A 20509-nucleotide genomic window follows, 5' to 3' on the forward strand; every position below is an offset into this window, starting at 1 on the left:
ATTTTTTCTCCTGAAGTAAACATTCATAATTAGATTATTCCCGGGTGGGCTTCACTATTACTAAGCTTTTATGCTGGTTAGATTATGTTTGGTAATATGTATCTGATTTTGGAAATACTATTTCTTGATTTTATTTTGAATAGAAAGTAAAGCAATTGTCCTTTCAGAAGAAACAGTAGTTGAGGTCTGTCTGTATTGATAGTTGTGCTCTACAGACAGTATTTTTATAAATACATTCTTGTGTAAAATGTGTAGAATATGAGAAAATTGGATTCTTAGCTTTCTTATTGCACAAGATTAGCTTAAATTACTTCAATGACTCTCAATGACTCAAAAGAACAGTTTTGATAGACAGATTCAAATTAGTACCCAATAAAAAAGTACATGTATTCATTTGTAGTTGAGCTAAAAGCTTAGTCTTGCAGTAGCAGGAGATGAAAATGCATTATGGAGATAAGCAGTCGACTTCCTTTGGCCAGATAAAATGTAGTGAAAGGAAAGACAGAGAAGAACCTGTGTATGTCAAAGACATTGTCTGGCCCTGTACCTCTTCTGGAGTGTGAGTGCTTAGCTGTGATTAGAAGGAACATCAATGAAATATGAATGCATTGGAGCATTTCTGACCATATTATACTGGATCTAAATTGTGTTTGAAGTAACCCCTCTTTATCTGAACTAGAAGCATGAAAGAAATTAATAAAATATATGATGATAAGGAAAGAGCTTTTGTACTTGCCCCCTATATAATAGTAATATCCCTGGTGCAACATATACAGTAAGGTGACATTGTCATTAGGCTTTTTCTCAGTAAGTCATTTGCACTTCACAAACTGAATGTTGTGTCAAAGCTTAACATATTTCTTACCTGGCATGTTCTTACTTTGGGAGGAGTGATCTATTGCAGGCATAACCAAAATGACATTGTAAATACAGTGCTGATATTGCTACTATTTGCTTGGTACTGCTTACAGAATCCATCACCTAAGAATAAATGAAGCACAAACCATAGGTAACATCAGAACATCCAGCCAGAGGGTGTACTTTTCCTAATTAGTGCATAAAGGCAACAGCCAGACCAATCATTAATTCAGCCAGATCACAGGGTGAGTAACCACCAGGAGTGCAAGTGAGAAGCCAGGAATGCTGACTAGTCCTTTTTGAGATCTGGAGACCACTTCCAAAGTCCAACTTGAAAAAGAAAAAAACCACATTTCTTCTTTGTGTGTGATGTAAAGACTTCCAAAACTTCTCCAGCTTGACTTTGCATAATAGAAGAGATGCAGTTCTTTGATGGTATGGTCTTTCTCACCTAGCTGAAATGAGGCATCAGTGAAGAAATGAGGCATCATTTTGCAGAGATGTGAGATTTTCTAAACAGCTTCAAGACAAAGGGAGGTTTGCTAAGCATTGATGCTGAGCTTAGGCAGGGAGTGCATAGGTTTTGTTATGCTGCTGCTTCTTTTTCCCTTGAAAACTCTAAACCATTTCACAAACTTCAATGTCTAAAACTTCTCAAAGCATTAAAGAGAATGCTTTAACTTAATTCTTAACTTTATTGAACAGAGGAAAAAATCAGAATCATTAGGTCTGACTGACTCCTTCATTGTCACAATGAATCCCAGAGACCTTAGTCTCTGATCCAGGTGCATAGGTATGAGCCTTAATTGTTCAGATGAGCAGTCCCATTGAACTGCAGTGCATGTGAGTAAAATTAAACATGTACATGTTGACAAGATTAATCCTAACTTTAACCATTAACTTTCTTTCCCCTCCCTAAAAAAAAAAACAAAAACAAAATAAACAAACAAAAACAAAACAAAACAAAAAAACAAAACCACAAAAATTAAATCTCCAAAACATAAGACAATTTTGAGAGGGTTTTATATGACTTAGTTGGTCCATTTTATGGACTTGGATTTAATGTAGGTAGCATTTGGTCTGCAGGGGTGTAACTTGTATTTTGTCTAAAGTTTTGACTATATCATTGGTGTGAAGCTGGATTTCTGAAAAGCACAGTGCACTCTTTCACCCTTTAACCAGTTTAACCTTTCAAGGAACCCATGGCAGTTCAAGCTACCCATGTTATTATCTATAAACATTCGTTCTTCAAATATTGATGCTTTTCACAAAATGGATTAACATTTAATTATTTTTGATGTGTTAAGGTATAAATTACCTTGTAAATGAAAATCATATGCAGGGATAGGCAGCAAATTTTACTGACTGTGAACACCATGCTAACCCTGGGTAAAACATCTCTTATTATGTAGACTAATTTTCAAACCACATTAATTCTGTTAATTAGTTTTAATGGCTTAGACATGTTAAAGACTGGTAGTTATTTTACCTGAGCATATGAGACAGAGTAGAAATCCATTTTGATTTAGGTGAAATGTACATCTTTGAGTTAAGTTTGTTTGTTTCTGCAAATCACATGAGCTACATGAGGTCAGTAATACAGCAATTTTTATTGAAGTATCATTTTGTGTTTCAGCTGAAAAAGAAAATCCTAGTAATATTTTTTCCATGGATTCAATGTAATACTAAAAGTAATTACATAGGATTTCACTTGACACATGAAATAAACACTGGTAAGAATCCGTTCCTAGAAGGAAGTAACTACTGAGCAAAGGCACGATAGGTAAAGCATTTCTTTTTTTTAAGTGGGCACAGAACACTTTGGGGTTTTTTTGTTGTTATTGTTTGTTTGGTCGGTTTTTTTGTTTGGTTTGCTTTGGGTTTTTTTTTGTTTGTTTGTGAAGTCATTAAAGATTTGTGATTAATTAAAAGGTTTATTTATTTGCTTGGATACCAGATCAGAAATGTTTCTTTCTAGTTTTGCATGAGAAACTATAGGAGACCTCAGGGGTATTAATTATGAACCCTAGAAACCTAATGCCAGCAGGAGCATGGTGAACCTTGAGCAGATATAGAACCATTCTAAATTTTATTTCATTATTATAGTTTTTTAAGTTGTTACAAAATGCAACAAAATTTTAGTAATTTTAAGCAGTCTGATTCAAAGTCCTTTCTTCTCCTGACTCTTTTATCATGTGTTATTAGTTCTTCAGTGCAAGGCTTTTAAGCTTTAGACTTGCGAATCTGAAACTTAGCCAAAACAACCTTTCCAAGCTATTTTAGCCAAAAAAGGCCCAAAAGAGTAATTTTTAACATACAAAAATAGCAAAATTGCAACTGGGAGAAAAACTATTTCACCATCTACTTGTTCATTAAAATCCTCAAAATTATTTCACCATCTACTTGTTCATTAAAATCCTCATTTTAACTTTGGAGAGATACGTGTATTTACAGTATGTACCATGCACGTGCGTTGGTATTCAAGATTTCCCAAACAGTTGTGGTTCTCATTAACATACGCAGTATAATAGCCTAAAGCAGTTTCCAAAATAGTGGACATACCTTGTGTTCTGGACCATGATTTAAACTGTCAGGTGACATATGATGTTAGATCTGGAAATGACATGCCAGTTTTGCAGTATTGTGTCAATACCAGTGCCAGCAACTTAAAAGATAAATGCTTCTTTAAATGAATTCAGAATGTTGGAATGAAGAGTGCTGTGTTTGAGTGCTGGCCTCCAGATTATTTTCGGCGGTTTGGTTTTTTTTTTTTGTTCAGAGGAAAGTAAGAGCAAAAGTTCCTTTCAGTGTTACAGTGGCCACTGGATTTGCTCTGCTCTCTTAGGGAATTATTACCAGCGTTTGGGTTTCTTTACCAGCGATTTGGTTTTCTTGGTTTTCGTTTTTCCCATCGTGCCTCCTTACTAGTTATGTAATGCACAGTTTAGCAAAACTCTGAAGACTGTTTAGAGTTCCTGCCTTTCTGTAAAGCTAACAGCTAAACACCAGAGTTGATGCAAACAAGTCATTTAGCATCTGAAAGAAGTGTTAACACTTTATTTACATTTAAATTAAAATAGACACTTATTTATGTGTTCTGGTTCTGAAAGGTGTGTGGTACATCTGCAGAGGCCTATTGTTTATTCATGCTGTAAATCCTTTGAAATGTGTTAAAATGCTTCCCACTCATTATAAAAATCCTGCCACCCATGGATTAGGGCTTTGATGTCACCAATCCTGCTTCAAAGGGTTCTTTCAATGCTATTAATCACAGTTTAGCCTCTGAAGATATAGCCAGAGAAAACATTTGGACATCTTGTGCTAGACTTGCTAAAACTTTGAAATATACAGAGTGTCTTGCATATGCAAGCTCGATATCACTTCCTCTCTCTTCTCCTAGGCTTTATTTTGAAAAGCTGTTTTGTGATGACTTTGGCTTTCTACAAGTACAGAAGAAAAAGTTTAGGACACGCCATACCTTACATTTTAAAAAAGCACTAGTCTTTTGCTTGACACCGCAATATATTTTTGCCAGGGAAATCGAGTCAGTCTTTAAAAACCTGGAGTTGCAATAAGATTGAGAATTATATGTCAAAAGGTCAAAAAAATGGTGCTGTCTTATCATTTTCTCATCTCTCTCGTTAGTTTGTGAGTTTAAGATACTGTCTTAACACTTGAGGACCCATGTGATTCAAAGAAACAAGATTGATTCTGTAGTCTTTTTGCTCTTTGAAATCTCTCAATGAGTCACAGAGAAATTGATTACTAGTGATTGAGCTGTATGCCTTTGTGCTGTCGTTGTTTTCATCAGCTCAGTAGCTAAGGTCAGTGACATACCACCTTATCACTGACTTTTTCCTTCCCTCTAAATCAACACTGCACTCTGTCATGCCTGTGCTGAATGCTCTGCAGGCACAATTGGTAATGAGAGGGGTGTGGAAGAACCGTGATGGTGTCTGCTATTTTTAGTACTATTGTACAAACTGATTTTGCACAGTAAAAAATTTTCTCTTCTAAGCTTCTTGAATAGTTTTTGCAGTATGAATTTCTTTCTTTTTGAACAGGCAATTTGGCACAAGCAAGAGCCCGAGTGACAGCAGCGTCTCGGTCTCTGCCTCCGCAGCTCAGTGCTGGGCGTATCAAGGTCAGTAGTGTTCCCTTTGAGGACAGGCAGTTGTTTATAAAATACTACAGTGAGACTATGTACACAATACTTAGCTGATGTGGCTATAGAGTGAGGCTCTTACCAAATAAGAGTCTGCCTTTACTACCAGCAACATGCACCTTGTCTTGGAGCATGGTTTCCAGTTTGAGTGATGAACCTATTGTAGAATTCAGTGAAGAATCAATTTACTACTGATTAATCTTTAAACCTTTGGAGTGGAATCTGTTACATCAATATCAATAGTCCTCTTTATTCCAAAAAGATCAAGGTTTTCCTCTGACAAATTTGATCTAGAAAGAGGTCTTATTAGGTAAAATTTGAGTAGTGTGTTTAACAGTATGAAAGGCAAAATTTCTATTTCTAATAGATAATATTATCTATTTCTTTTTTATTCAACTTGGAAATGAAAAACCAGGAGATGTTTGTGACGGGTATATAACTGGAAAAGCATTACTCAGCAAAACCACTATTCTGTAAAAAGAATTGTAGAATTTAAATACTGCTGAATTTTGCCTTGAAAGTATATGGCATAACTGCATAAAATACTTTTATGGCAGTTAGTAGGATTACAACAGAGTACACTTAACTTGTGAGGAAACCTGTTGTCACTTGAGGCTGATGGTATGTACACTCCCTCCCTGCTTCCTAAGTGGTACTTGTTAGAGTTAGCTTAGTTAAGGTTTGGGGGTTTGGGTTTTTTTTCAAACCAAAGACTAATAAATTTTTAAAACAAGAGTGGTAACAGCAACTGTTCAAAAGTCTACAAAATTTTATGTTTTGGGTTTTCCACTTATTGTTATCTTCTGATATTTGGAGCTCAGGCTCAAACATCAGTGTGGTGATTTATGTCATCCAGATGTCTATATCCTTCACTGTACCTGCAAATACAGATGTGGATTTCAGACTATTATTTCCTGTCTGGTGTAAATACTTGCAGTGCTGAAGGGTGGCCTTTCCAGTTTTCTTGTGTTACATACACATTTTCTCCTACATCCAGCTATATTCAGCACAACCTTTCTAAGCACACGTTTTATTGATACAGCAGGATTGCAGTAGAGCAGTTAACTTCTAGAGCTTTACTAAACACAGTGAGTTCATAAGTACTGTTTAAGTGGGCTTTACTCATCCTTCGAACTTTTTAAGAGGAGCTAAAAGAAAAGACATGCAGAAGTGCAACACTATTCCAAAAATTTTAATTTCCATACTCTTTAGATAAAAAACCCCTATTTCTTAGAATTTTGTAAAGCACCTAATTAAAACAAATTCAGGAAATATTTTAAATTATTATTTTAAGATTTGTTTTAAAAAATCCAAATGTAATAATTTTGTTTGGAAGTTTTTTATCATTATTTAATTTAAGAGGGGTTTTTGCTCAACATATTTTTTGGTTTTATAGCATTTCATACCATGCCAGAAGCAGGTGTAGTCAATATGTGGAAAGTCATAATTTCGAGTGACTTCATAAGGTGACATGATGTCATAAATCGATCTTTTAATATTGTTTCAAAACTATTAGAAGGAATCTTTTTTGTGATGAAACAGTTTGACTTTTGTAGGTCAGGCTGTTTTCCATTACAGTTGTAATTATATGAATTTGTGTTGTAGGTCACTGTAGCTGTCATGTAAAAATGTGACTTAATAGTTGAAATATCTTCATTTTTGTTTAAAAAGAGAAGCTAGTGATTTAAAATATGAGGTATCATGACATTCCTATTCTTAGATCATGACATTCTTTTTATGTTCTGGTAATTTCTAGCAAGCCAGTTGTGAGAAGACCTATTGTCTGTTGTATGTGAGGTTGTTGCCCTACCGTAAAATTGGGTGGCTTCATAGACAAGCAGTGTTAATGAGAGACAAAACTTCTTGAAAGTTTTACAGGAAAAGCCCCTCAGCTTTGGGGTCTATCATAATTTTTCTAATGAAAACTTTAAACATTCCTTGTCAAAAAGATTTGGAAAATTATCTAGTTCTTACCTATTGCAGAGATCTGAATTTACAACTTCATTCATAGGAAGAGAAATCTAACATTACTGCTTTCAGCCTAATTTTCTGAGATAAAATTGTTTTACATCTCCTCTGTGTGTGTTTCTGACCATCTGTCTTTCTGTGCATTCATTCCCTTTGCTGCCCCAAAAAAACCTCAAACCAAAAAAACTCTTTTGAGCCCAGCAGCCTGTTGTGAACCATATTTGATAGAGTGGCAGTCCCAAGAGAGTAAGATTCTACAGTTTTGGTGAAAATAAGCAGCTGTGAAAAGGAGATGATACTGCCCTTTATTGACCAGCAGATATATGAGATATGAATATGAGATTGTGAGCGGTCAGTCTCCAACAACATCACTGAGTCTCTGCTTTTCTTGACAGAGGAGAATCCTCTTTAGAACCTCATATTCATTGGCATTTGGGCTCAGATCAGTCCTCAAACTATTTGCTTTTGTTCTTTATTTGATCTTATTTATAATTAAATTGTGTGTCTTTTAACATTAAATATTACCAGTTATTCTGAACTTACTGTCAGTGCTCACTGTTAAGACTTTTGTCTTCTACCTGACATTTACTAGAGACTTAGATAACAATCCTCAGAAACTAGATGTCTTTCCAAGATAATCTTGAAACATTCCCATTTCCTTCCCCATGGGCATGCCTGCTGTTTTGATTGGTTTATTGATATTTACTTTGTCACATAACCTCTTAAGATGTTTGATGTTACCTGTGCAGATAAGGCATTTCTCCTGGAATATATTACAGAGCGTTCTGTTAACAAACTGCATCTCTCTCTTTTTTTTTTTTTTTTTTTTTTTTTTTTTTTTTTAATGTATACCAATGCATGTATGTCACTCTGGGCCAGAGCTTCACAGATTACAAAAACATACTGAAATTTTTGTGGTCATCTTTATTGAACTCTGTCTTCATTTGTGCCATCTGTGTTCTGAATCTTGACCTCACTACATTTCTTTTGATTTCTTCCCCAACACAAAATCCATTTTTTTATCTATTATTACTTAGCACTTCATTTCCTTTATATTTTGCATGCAGTCTCCTAAATACCTCCTGAAGGTAAGAGTCTCAGTTACTTTATTGAGAACTGTAATCTTTCAGCAATCATTTCAGTGTCCAGAAGAGTGTTTTTAAGTCAGTGAGTGTTAGAAATGATTGTGTGAAGCAAAGTCCAGGAAGTGTAGCACAGGTGCTGACAACGGCATTATCTGGTTTATACAAATGCCACCTGGTCAGAGCAGATGGTAAACTGCTACAAAGTAAGTGAATGCTAAAATGCTGTTAATGCTCCATGCAAACAGGATGCTGGTTAATTTTCTTTAATTTTGTTGAGCTGTAATGTAGCAACACAGTCTGCTTGTTATGGATAACCACAGTTACATTCATTCATAAATTCTGGTTTCATTTTGATAAGAACAGCTGTACTAACAATATAACTAAAATCTATAAGGAGCAGGATGTTCACTGTCCATGTATATCCTCTAAAAATAACTCTTCTGCAATGCTGAAAAAGTGGCAATTCAGCAGGATAAGATTGCTGAGATTCTTGGCATCAGAATGGCAATATGAAGTAATTAATACTGACCATAGTAGGAGAAGGGAACAGACTTACATATTCTGAGACTACCTACTTTGTTTGCCACTTGTTATCCTACAGTATTTTTTCCATTCATGAGCAAATGAGGCAGTTCAATTTACTTCCTGGCTATTACAAATATGATAACTCTTCTTGTATATACAAGTCACGCTGGAGTTCATTGTAGTGGCAATAAAAGGAATACTTTTTTAGAAATCAGTTCCTAAAGTATTGCAACTTGACAGCTATTTCACTGGCTGAGTATTATACTATCCTAAATCTAGAGTGCTCTTATACTATGAAAAAAAATTCAAAATGCTTACAAACCTCTTCAAAATCAGTGTGTTCTGCATCTGTTAGAAGCTGGTCCTGCTATCTCTGATAAAGTATTCTGAAGTACCCACACCTGAAGGAATGACTATAACAAAAACTGAACCCAGCTTTCGTGGGCAAGGGGGGTGGGTCTGCAGTGTTTCTGGAGCAGTCCTAACATCAGAATTTTGTCTTCCAGGTTGACACAATGGAGGTTATGCGGCATCCTGAGGAAACAACTAACATGAAGAGGCAAACTATGGCTTCCTATTTTAGGGTACAAAAATTAAAATAAAAGCAAGCATTTTGATAATAAGACCAATAGATATATGTAAAATATTTGTGGGATAGTAAGATCAAAGAGCAATATAGAGAATTTTTTTATTCTGTTACGTGGCCTCTGTAGATTCTTAAACTTTTTTTGGTTTGTTTTTTCTCTTTGTTTCCTCATACTTGTATTTTTGTTATTTCATTGAATACATTGATGACAGAATCTAGAGCCCAGACTCTTTTCTGTCTGAAATGCTAGAGGTCTAGAACAGGTCTCATTATAAACAAAACACCAATTTTGTGCAAATAAATTAGATGCTATCACTAAAGTCTCCATATTTTTTCACAAGCTGAGGCATATATACCTTCAAAGATTAAGATTTTTCATTTATGCTAATAAGTAAAAAACAATCCATCTTTTGGAAGTGCTGTTGTAAATCATACAGGTCGCCATTTTATCAGTAATCCTGTCTGAGGTAATGCACATTCTGCTCATGTGTTTAAATCAAACAGGCAGGGAAAGGGCATTGAGAATGTTGGACCTGGAAGCTTAGGGGTCAAGAAAGTGCTAGTCCGAGACTCTTGGTTGCTGTTTATTTCTTGCAGTCATTGCAAAGTGGAAAAGTTCTCAACAGTTGGCTCTTGAGCTGCACTTGTGCCATGCAGAATAGGGAGGTTCACAGAGTTGTGCTAAGCAGTGTGAGTCAAAGCTTCAAGCTGTATAGGAATACCTGATCAATTTGTTTTGTAGAACAGTGTAAGGAAGGGTATAGAGGAAGCTCATGCATACTGAGATGTTGCCCTGGTGTGGAGAGCAAGGACACTGACTTTCAGACTTATACAGGTGTGCACTTAGAGTGCTCTTGCACAGAACCACTGTAAAAAGAAAAAAAAAAAGTAATGGGGGAGTGAGTGTGTAAGTAGACCGTAATATGCATGCAACCTGCAGCAAGGTGACAACAATCAGCTTGGAACTGTATGTGATTTTGAGACACATATGGTTATATGAGATGGAACATAGTTGGCAACACATACTTATTGTGCAACAGCTTAATGAGGTGAGTATAGAGCAGGAGTATCAGTATTCTGAGGAGTCAATGAAAAAAAATGTATACTCTGATCAAAGGTTTTTCATTTTAGTTTAAAATGAAATGGAGTAAATTGTTTTGTGTGTCTAGGGTGGATAGGAAAAGAAGTAATGGACCTACATTTCTGAGGCAAGATTTATGTTAGATGCTAAGAACTTTATGAATAGTTGTGATAATATAGCAGTTGAACAGATTTCTAGGGAGACTGTGCAGTTTATATTCTCAGTGATTCTGAAAAATTAATGTAACAGAGATGTGCCTGAAACATTCAAGATACATCTAGTGTTCTCTGTGGACAGAGCACTGAACTGATGACTTCTTGTAGCCCTTTCCTGGGTTCAAAAATTCATTTGCTGTGAATTTCAGTGATTGTTTCATGGTAAAGCTTGTATTTCTGTTGGAGGTATTTGATCAATTAAATGTGTCTACAGTAGAATTATAGTTAGGACAATTTTCTACTTTTTTTTTTTAATAGACATTCTTCAACTATGGAAATGTGATATAAGGAGAAGAGAAAGATGTAAGAAGTAAGAGATCAGATTCAGAATATTTAAATTTTTTTTACAACTGAAAATTTTTAATAGGTTCCATGTTTCAGCTGAAATCTTAAAAATGAATAAAAGGGCAATGGAGATTAACGTTACAGATTAAAATATAATCAAGTATTACAAACTGTTTACAAATATGAATCTCCTGCTTAAGTCATTCCGTTGCAGTCTTTTTTTAAGTATGTGCATCTTCTTCATTTTCCTCACTAGTATTCCCTTATGGATCTTTTGTCCAAAATGGTTGTTGGACAGCCTCACTTTATCCGCTGCATTAAACCTAACGATGATCGAGAAGCATTGATGTTTTCTCATGAGAGAGTTCTGCTGCAGCTACGATACACTGGAATTCTGGAAACTGTCAAGATACGTCAAAAAGGGTATTCTCATCGCATCCTCTTTGAAGAGTTTGTAAAAAGGTAAGACTTACATAATAGGGCTGTTTTCCTAATACTCTATTCAGTAAGATATAGTCTGTGTTTAAGTACAGAAAGTTCTACCAATGTTGTTCGTAGGTGTGTGGCCTCAATGTCTAATGAGGACAGGGACTTTCAGAGATAAAGACTACAAGAGATATCTGATCTCTAATGGAAAACAGTCAGTGTGAAACTTGCAGTGAGCACAAGTAACAAGCCTGTCTCCATCGTTCTCTCTGTAGAGGTAACAATTGGAAATGATGCATCCTGCTCAGACAATTCAAGGATTTTGGAAGGTCAGTGACCTTCAGCCATCAGATGAAGCTGAAGGTGCACATATTTAAAAATTAACTGATATGAAAGCTTCAGATTTAGCTTTGCAGAGTAATTTATCTTAGAGATATCATGAATGATAATCAGATCTCTGTTCACCCTAACCCTTCTCATGGCTGCTATTACTGGCTTTAATACATAATCTCAAAAAGTTATAAATTTTATTCAGGAAATGCTATTGTCTTTATGATGGCAATATAGCTTCATGATAATTATGGTTTCCTCTATATTTTAAATGTGTCTTTGTGTAGTATTTACTGGTTTTCAGTGTGCAGGACTGGCAATTCAACAGTGAGCAGAAGCACTACCATTAATCATTTAGGCAACAGTAGGAACAAGTAGTGAATGGCTAGATCATGGTGTGATATTTTTTTAACTGGAGGTTGCTTATCCAGACAATATAGAATTAATGAATCTACTGAAAGCAAGTCATTAGTCTCACTTCAGTGCCTGATAGTTAGGGAGAAGATTATTCTAGGAGGTACTAAAAAACACCTAGAAGACAAGCACAGTCACTGGTCACAGCCAGCACAGCTTCATGAGAGGAAAGTCTTGCTTATCATAACCTATTTCCTTTCATGACAAAGTAACCCACCTGGCTGACCCAGGGAAGCCAGCTGATGTCATCTTCTTGGACTTCAGTAAGGTTGTTGATGCTGTCTCTCACAGGATCCTTCAGGAGAAAATGTCCAGCATAGAGCTGGATAAACATGTCATTGTAATGGGGAAGCAACTGGCTCACAGTTTGGGCACAAAAAGGTTCTAGTGAATGGGGTGACAGCAGACACTCATGGGGATCCACAGGATTCCATCCTCAGCCGTGTGTTCCTCACTGTCCTTAGAAATGGCTTGGATGCAGGCTGGAAGTGATACTAAGCAACTTCACAGATGATGCCAAACTGGGAAGAGCTGCTGACTTCTTGAAGTCAGGAAGGGACTGCAGAGAGACCTTGACAAATTAGAGGGCTGGGCAACAACAGCCATATAAAGTTCAGCAAGGAAAAGTGCCAGGTTCTGCATCTGGGATTGGGCAGCTCTGGATGTGCAGACGGACTGGGGAATGAGGTGCTGGAGAGCAGTGCCACAGAGAGGGACCTGGGGCTCCTGGTCACTGGTGAGCTGGATGTGAGTCAGCAGTGCCCTGGCAGCCAGGAGGGTCAGGTGTGTCCTGAGGGCATCAGGCACAGCACCACCGGCCAGGCAGGAGGGGGATTGTCCTCTGCTCTGGGGCAGCCCACTCTGAATATTACGTGCAGTTTTGGCCACCACAATATAAGGCATTAAAACTATACAGAAGTGTTCAAAAAGCACAGCAAAGATAGTGAAGGACCTTGAAGGGGAGCTGTATGAGGAGTAGCTGATGTCACTTGGTCTTTTGTGACCTTACTAATTTTAGTAAGGTCGCACCATTCTAGAGCACATTTAACAGATTAATTTTTGTGATCATTAATAAATGTAATCAATTTGCAATATCCTGAAGCAGCTGAAAGCAGAATTATTAACCACAACTTTTATTCAATTTGCATGTACATGAACTAAGATTAACTCCACAGGAATTAGTGTAAATTGAGAGGAAATTGAGTTTTCTCTTACCAGGAGATCTTTTTCATTCAGAAATGCGCTGAATTTGAGTACAACCTTGAAAGCTAATGGTAATAAAATTGGCATTGACTGTAGCTTTCCATTCCTGCAGATAAGGGCAAGTTGTGGTTAATACCTTGTCAATTACTCTCCAAGTTTTTAGTCCAACTTGATGTAATTTGTTAAGGAAAGAAAGTCAAAACAAAAAGGGAAAGAGAGGGGAGTAGATTTAGCAATTTCTACAACAGCAAAGACAGCTTTTGAGTTCAAAATATAAGTGAGGGCGGGAAAGGAGATGTTCTTGCTCCTTTGTTCAGCTCATGCTTTATTTTAAAACAAATTCTGTTCTCTTTTGCTCTTGCAAATAAAATCAATCAATACTTTATAAAGCTATCAGTGGAACAAGAAACATTTTTCTTCAACTTACAGCTATAACTAGTCAAGTGTTTTTAGGAGCTAAATAGTTGAATACATAAAAATGTTTGAGAAAACAGGTCAAATGCTAAACAGATTGGCACTTCTTTGTTCATAATCAAAAAGACATTAGGCAAGTATGAAGAAGAGTTTCAAAATGTCAGTAAATGTAAGGATATCAAAGATTTTTTTAAGCCAGCAAGTTAATTGGTATTTTGATCCCTTTGAGCAACTGAACAACAAAATGGATGAGCCAGCATTTTTTCTCCCTTGATGTTATTAAACAAATAGGTGTGCTTCTTATCTGCCTATTCAATAATGCTGTTTTGTAAACTCTTAGCAGGAAATATGAGGACAAAACAATCAAAGGCAGGGAACAGACCCATTCAGAGTTTATCAGGTGGGAGGTAAACAAAAGATAAAGCTCTGTCTAATGTTACTCTTTACATGTCTTCTGTTTTCGTGTAGAGCAGATTATTTGCAAACCTGGATATAGTTTATTGGGTTAAAAAACAGATGGTGGGGAGAGGGCTTAATTGGGAAACTCATTCACACAATGTTTCTTCAGCCAAGTATATTACCATCTGTTTTATGTATATAAATATACATATTCTTTTACTTAAAGTAGGAAAAACGTAATCTGCAGTCCCTGTAAACATTGTATCCCTGTCAAGTCTTAGACACTTTGTCTCCCTTGGCCCTGTCTTGCACCCCATGACATCATGCATCTGTCTTATGTTTGCTGTGAAGCAACATGGCCCGTCTTTCAGGCTGGAATCTCAGATTTTAGGTAGGAGTTATTAAGATGATCAGTCAGCCAGGTGTGCCTGAAATGTGGGGTCATGTGGTGACCATGTACTGCATAGCAGTTTAAAGGAGCTGTGCTTTCTCATGGGGACCTGCATGGAAGGTCCCACTGGAAGGCACACTCCTTGCTCAGTGCCCCCGGAGCTTCACGTGGCATGATGTGGTGTGCAGGTGTGTCCTCACCACATATCCCCCAGCTGGATCCTCCTTTTATGTTGCATGTACTGTGCAGTGGTTGAAAGGTGAGGGACTCACTAGGCCCATGGTACTAAATGCTGTCATTCTTGTATTGCTTCATCAGCTCATAGGAGTGTGTTGAGAACTTTTGCACTAGTTTAATGTAAGGATTGTGTTTTTTCTTTCCTGCCTGTTTATGTTAACATTACAGTTTTTGTACTGCATTAAGTTGCAGGATAAACTTTTACTGTAACCATTACCTATTCCACAGTAGTCAGATGATGTTACTCTGATCATACAATCATGGCAATAGCAGTGCTATTACTCTAACAGTGAACCAGTGAGGCTGGTTCTGCTTTTTCAATCTCACAGGACAAATTTGCATAAGGTCACTGTTGGTACACATGGTATGCACCGTTTCTAAACCCCCAGTGTTATGTTTCTCATGACCACATAAAGTCTCATTGGCCTTAATAGGTCACATTTTGCATGGAGTGGAGCTAAGTATTAAAACTGGTCAAACATTACAAAACCCTATAAAACATATAACCTCAGTAAGTGCTTTCTTCTAACACCAAAAATTTGGTGGATACGCTTGCTTATTATGCAAGATCAGGGAAGCACTGAATTAAATTAAAAGCCAACAGACTTGCTACAGATAAAAAAATTCTTTCTTTTTAAATGATGCATTTGTAATGCAAGCCTACTTTTAACAGTAAACCTGCACTGTATCAGAGTTCGTAAGTGATTTCTGTAAACAAAATTTTAACATTGCCTGATATCTTGATTTTACTATTATCTATGGAAGTGTTTATTTTTTTCAGTGGCTTTGAGATTTCACCAAATCTATAATATGTTCCCATGCACTTTAAATATGGTGAACTACTGTGCCTTCCATATACACTTTCTAGATGTTTCCCATTCACAAAACACTGGTAAGTGGTTGCAGGATGGAGATGATAGGAAAATATTAGGAATGGAAAGTCTGCTATCTGCTTATGAATAGTATATGCACATTGCACCAAATTAGGCTTTTCTGAGAGTATTTCTGATTCTGTATTTGTCAGATGATTTACAGCATAAGTGCTAGGTATTTGTTACTGAATTTCAAGAGTATCTTAGAAGTTGTATCATTTTTATTTATAAAAATGATAGAGTATCTTAGATGTTGTATTGGATTTTTTTATTTATACTTTTAATATGGAGTCAAATGTAATTATTTTTGTGAATTCAGATCTGAAAGTTTCTGAAAGAGGTAAGATAGAACCAATACAAGTTAGAAATTTTTGGAAGTAATTTTACAGCTCTTGCAGTTCTAAAAAAAAAAAAAAAGGTCTTATTTTTTAAAAAGTTTCTGGTTCCAGGGCTTAGAAGGAACAGATAATTTTGTGATTCTGAGAATCTTCCTACTGTTGCTTGTGGTCTGGCTAGAAAGAGATTTTGTACCTCATGCTTTTCACATATCATTATTCATTATCCACCTCAGGCCATTACATTTTAGTACAAAGATTTGTTCTAAGGAGAAAAAGGGTTAATCATTACTGTTGTGAGTTAGTTGTGTAGAATTGATGCAGCCTTTAAGTCTGAAATGTGAAGGGAACTTCAGTAAGAGACACTGGTATAGTAGTTAATGGTGCTGTTTAAATGCATTTTATGGAACAGTTCCACAGTTTAGCCTTTAGGGAGGGGTGGGAAATTGAACCATTTGTTTACAGTCAGTTTATTTAGTCTGAAATCACCAACACTAAAATGCCTTGTCCCTGAACAGATAGTTAATGCATAGAAGTTTTCCATATCTTAGCATACTTGGGTGTCTTTAGCATTTAACCTTGCTTCTGCACATCCTAGCTTTGCATTCTAAGGTTAAAAAATGTTGGTTTATTTCTAATGACTAGCAAGTACAGTTAATCCCATTTTAATATAAGTTTTTTTTCTGAAATAATATTCACATCCATGAAGAATAGTATGTATTTCAGAGTAAAAAACACTAGCTAAGAAATGTAGAATTCCAGAGTTTCATCAGGTTTGAGAAATCAGTTCTTCTGAGGGGAAATTACTTTCCTCATACTTAGTCTTACTGCTAGTGAGAATGTGATTAGTCGAGTACTTTTAGGAAACGTGTAGATGACTGTGTGCCAGGTGTAGGAAATTTTCTAGCAGGATGTGTAACTCAGGAGAAGGATATGTTTTTGCACAAATATGTGCATGTTTATGAAACAGCACATGAAGCATCATAAACATATGTTTTTAAAATAACAATAAAAGTATTAGTTTAATGTAGAACACTGAAATATTCCTGGCTACCATATTTCCTGCTGAAATAACAAGTGCAAATATGGAAATAAAAAGGTAGAGTTGTGAAATTTTCATCTCATCTGAAAGCAAATGTGATTTCTAGTCCTACTTTTCAGAAAATAAGTTTCTGGTTTCTTGGTGATAGTTGCAAGTAGAGGTCACTCTGTGATCTCTGCACAGTAGATTTACATAAGTATGACAGAGATTAAATTAGACCAGTAAATCAAAATGAACAGTTGTATATACCCCAAAGCTTTTTTTTCCGGGCATATTCTGTGTCATTTTACCATGTACAATATTTGCATGCTTTTGCCAGATACATAAGGGTGAAACATTTTACCTTCCTCCAAAATTTTCCATAGGGTCCATTGCTGTACAAAGATTTTTAATTAGATAAAACAATTGGATGACCCTGTGTGGCACATGCTGTGCTGCTATACAATTATCCTGAGCACATAATGTCAAACTATTGAGTGTCTGTAGTTATGTATTCTGTCATGAAAACAGGCACTAAACCAAAATGTTTACTTAAAAATATCCACAAAACACATGGATTTGAGCTTTGGAACACAAATCTAGACACCTAATGTGGTGCAGAATGCACACTACAAAAGGAGTTCTGGAGGAGAAATAATTAAAAATAAATAGCCAGTCTCATATTGATAGTCCTTATTTCTGATGAGTACAGTCATTTCTGCCTTACTTTCCATGGGGGAATGGCCTGACGTTGTGCCAGGGGAGGCTTAGGTTGGATATCAGGAAAAGGTTCTTCAGCCAGAGGGGGGCTGCACACTGGAATAGGCTCCCCAGGGAAATGGTCACAGCACCAAACCAGACAGAGTTCAAGAAGCATTTGCCAATGCTTTTGGGCACATGGTGTGACTCTTGGGGATGTCCTGTGCAAGGCCAGGAGTTGGACTTCATGATCCTTGTGGGTGCCTTCCAACTCAGAATATTCTGTGATTCTATGACATAACTGGAAAGCAAGAGTAAGTATATTTAACCAGGTACAGGTGCAGTGGTAAGATCAATCAAAATGTTTGGAAAATCACCTTTTAGAGGAAGTTGTTAGTAAATATTTGGAGACAGTATGTTTACATACAGAAACTCTAGTTATTCCCATGTAGTTACTCCCATGGTTTGTAAAGTTCTTGTCAGTCTGAATAGCTTGCTTTCTTAGACTATAGATACGTTTAAATTTATAAAAGCATTTGTTAAAATAGGATTTGATAAGAAAAACAACCATTGTTTTAATTATGTTTTTTTTGAGCACCAAAGCAACTGCATTCTAGATCATGAAAGAGAGCTATTGGAAAGGGTACTATCTTTGACAGATAATGAAGTTTGTCATGAACAAAATGGTGTAGTCAGGAAGATATTTACTCAGATATTTGTCACAAATAAGTCAACTTTTCAGTAAGGGGAATGCCAATGATAAGATTAAAGAATTATGAGATTTCCCTTTAATATTTTATTGCATCAGTGCCATCCAAAAACTGTTCAGTGGTTTTAAAATTCCCATCAGTAAAATACCTTAAAAGATACTTGAACAAGCAGCATCACTCCCTGCCTTCCTGCCTGCCTTCCCTCCCTCCCTCATGTGTAAATCACATGGCTATCTGAACTGGCTTTTGAAGCAAACAGCAATTTACTATGAGTGTAATTTCTCCATGTATCTGTCGCTGTCTCTTGAAATTGTATGATGTCAAAAATATTTGTGATACATTTTAAATCTGAGTTTTGTTACTGCAGTTTTGTTACTGCAACTCAGTACCATTTGTTTTGTAAAAACTGGCATCACTAACTTCAGTAATGAGGTGGAGGAAATGTACTTTTTTATTTTGAGTACACCATGTTTCTCTAAACCTCCTAATAGGCGAGTGGATATTTTGAAAGACTTGGCTAAAGAATTTGCAATGTCACATTGTTGAGAAAGTCACTACATTAAAAATAACTCAGTAATACATAATATCCTATCATTATTCAGAGTTAGCAATGTCTCCAGTTGGTGAATATCTGTGTCTCTGGTCCAGAACTTAATCCAGTACTCACTTCAGATGTCATTTTGTTCCTGTTTGATCTTAACTGACTGTTTTAGTGGTTTTTTTCTTTCTTGTGACAACTGGAGCTAATATGTAGAGATTAACTGGAACTAATAATTGAAAATCATACTCTTCTGACTTAAAAAAAAAAAGTATTGCAGAATTCTAAATTTTCTGATTGCTTCTCCATATTTTCTTCAGTATAAAATGGGATATTTTCTTGACTCTGTGTGGCTACAGAGGAATCTGTCTTTGAGATTCACTGATGACATTCTTCTCTTAATGTTTTAAAGAACATCTGATCACTCTTCCCCATGCTAATAATTAGTAGAATGGTTTGCTCAACCTGCCACCTCCTCTCAATCCCGATGTAAATAAAGTAGAACCTTTAGAAGTATAACTTGATACCAAGACAACACATGGCAGTTAATAAGCTAGAGCTGAGGTGGCAGTTGCTAGCATCCAAATGTACTTGTGCTGAAATAACCTGAAATTTGTAAACTAACTGGCACATGTTCTAGCTGTTACTTAACGTAATTGTTTGCAAGTAGGGTTACTTAAATACTATAAAACCAGTCTTCATAAATGCATAATGGCTTTTTATAGGTAGGAGGGAACTGGTTCTTAATTCAGTTCAAACATGTCTGTATCCCTTTTTCATTAACTGTAGGTTATTTAATATAATTGTTAGGAGCTGTTCTTTGCAAGGGAACATGGACAAAAAAAAAAGACAATATTGTTTTGTATGGGTCTGCTCCAGACTCCTAAAATTGATCATAATCATTACAATTAATTGTTTATTGTTTTAATAATTGTAATAATTTATTTGTTCAAGTATCTATTCATGACACCTGTGTCATGATTTATGAAGACACAGCTGTCATGAAGTATGTATAAGGAAGAATTTGGCCTATTAATTCTAGAGATAAAGTTAGGAGCTAGATAAAAGCAGTGGAAGTACATATTGATTGTCAATTCAATTCTTTCTTTGCCATTTTGCAGGTATTACTACCTTGCATTCAAGGCACATGAGACTCCCCTTGGTAGCAGAGAAAACTGTCTTGCCATTTTGGAGAAATCTAAACTAGACAACTGGATTCTTGGGAAAACCAAGGTATGTATAGGGTGCTAACATTTTCACAAGGATAGTATACTTTTATAAATCATGTCTAATAGTGGTTCAAAAAGTATTGCATGAATGAACAAAAGAGCAAATAATTTGCTCCAATTAGCTTCCCAGGTTATGGAAGTGCCCTCCCAGCTGAGATAGTGCTGCAAGAGGGGTGCTTTGGGTACCTCCCCAAAGTGCATTCAGCACATGGCTGCCTTGATAAAGGACAGTACCTCTGTCAGTGCCTGCTGTTGTAGTGACTTTCTGAAGTTTCCCATTTTCTTAATAATGACATGGCTGAAATTTCACAATTTGACCCATCATATGAGCCTGGCTAGTACCATTACCCATTCATGGAGTTTCAGGTAAGCTCCTTCTCTCTCTGTCAAAAGCCTTTGTTGATGGTTTAAAATGGAGTGATTGACTTCTTTTAAAAGGATGTTACACAGTACTTTGAGTTGTTTTACATTACACAAAGGAAAAACTGTGAAAATTTTCTCTCCAAGATCCAGATAAAATGTA

The 20509-nt window shown here is 36.1% G+C and overlaps 1 protein-coding gene across 1 annotated transcript in view; it reads left to right on the top strand.

Moving 5' to 3' along the window:
- Positions 1-20509, top strand: part of MYO3B (myosin IIIB) — a 198183-nt gene that overhangs the window by 116333 nt on the left and 61341 nt on the right. Inside the window, exons 27-30 of the mRNA XM_041403364.1 lie at positions 4923-5002; positions 9108-9185; positions 11025-11230; positions 19879-19990. Of these exons, the coding sequence (XP_041259298.1) occupies positions 4923-5002; positions 9108-9185; positions 11025-11230; positions 19879-19990 (476 nt within the window). The remainder of the gene's footprint in view (positions 1-4922; positions 5003-9107; positions 9186-11024; positions 11231-19878; positions 19991-20509) is intronic.

The sequence above is a fragment of the Onychostruthus taczanowskii genome, unplaced genomic scaffold (genome assembly GCF_017590055.1).
Source record: "Onychostruthus taczanowskii isolate IOZ18803 unplaced genomic scaffold, ASM1759005v1 scaffold20, whole genome shotgun sequence".
Classification (NCBI taxonomy): domain Eukaryota; kingdom Metazoa; phylum Chordata; class Aves; order Passeriformes; family Passeridae; genus Onychostruthus; species Onychostruthus taczanowskii.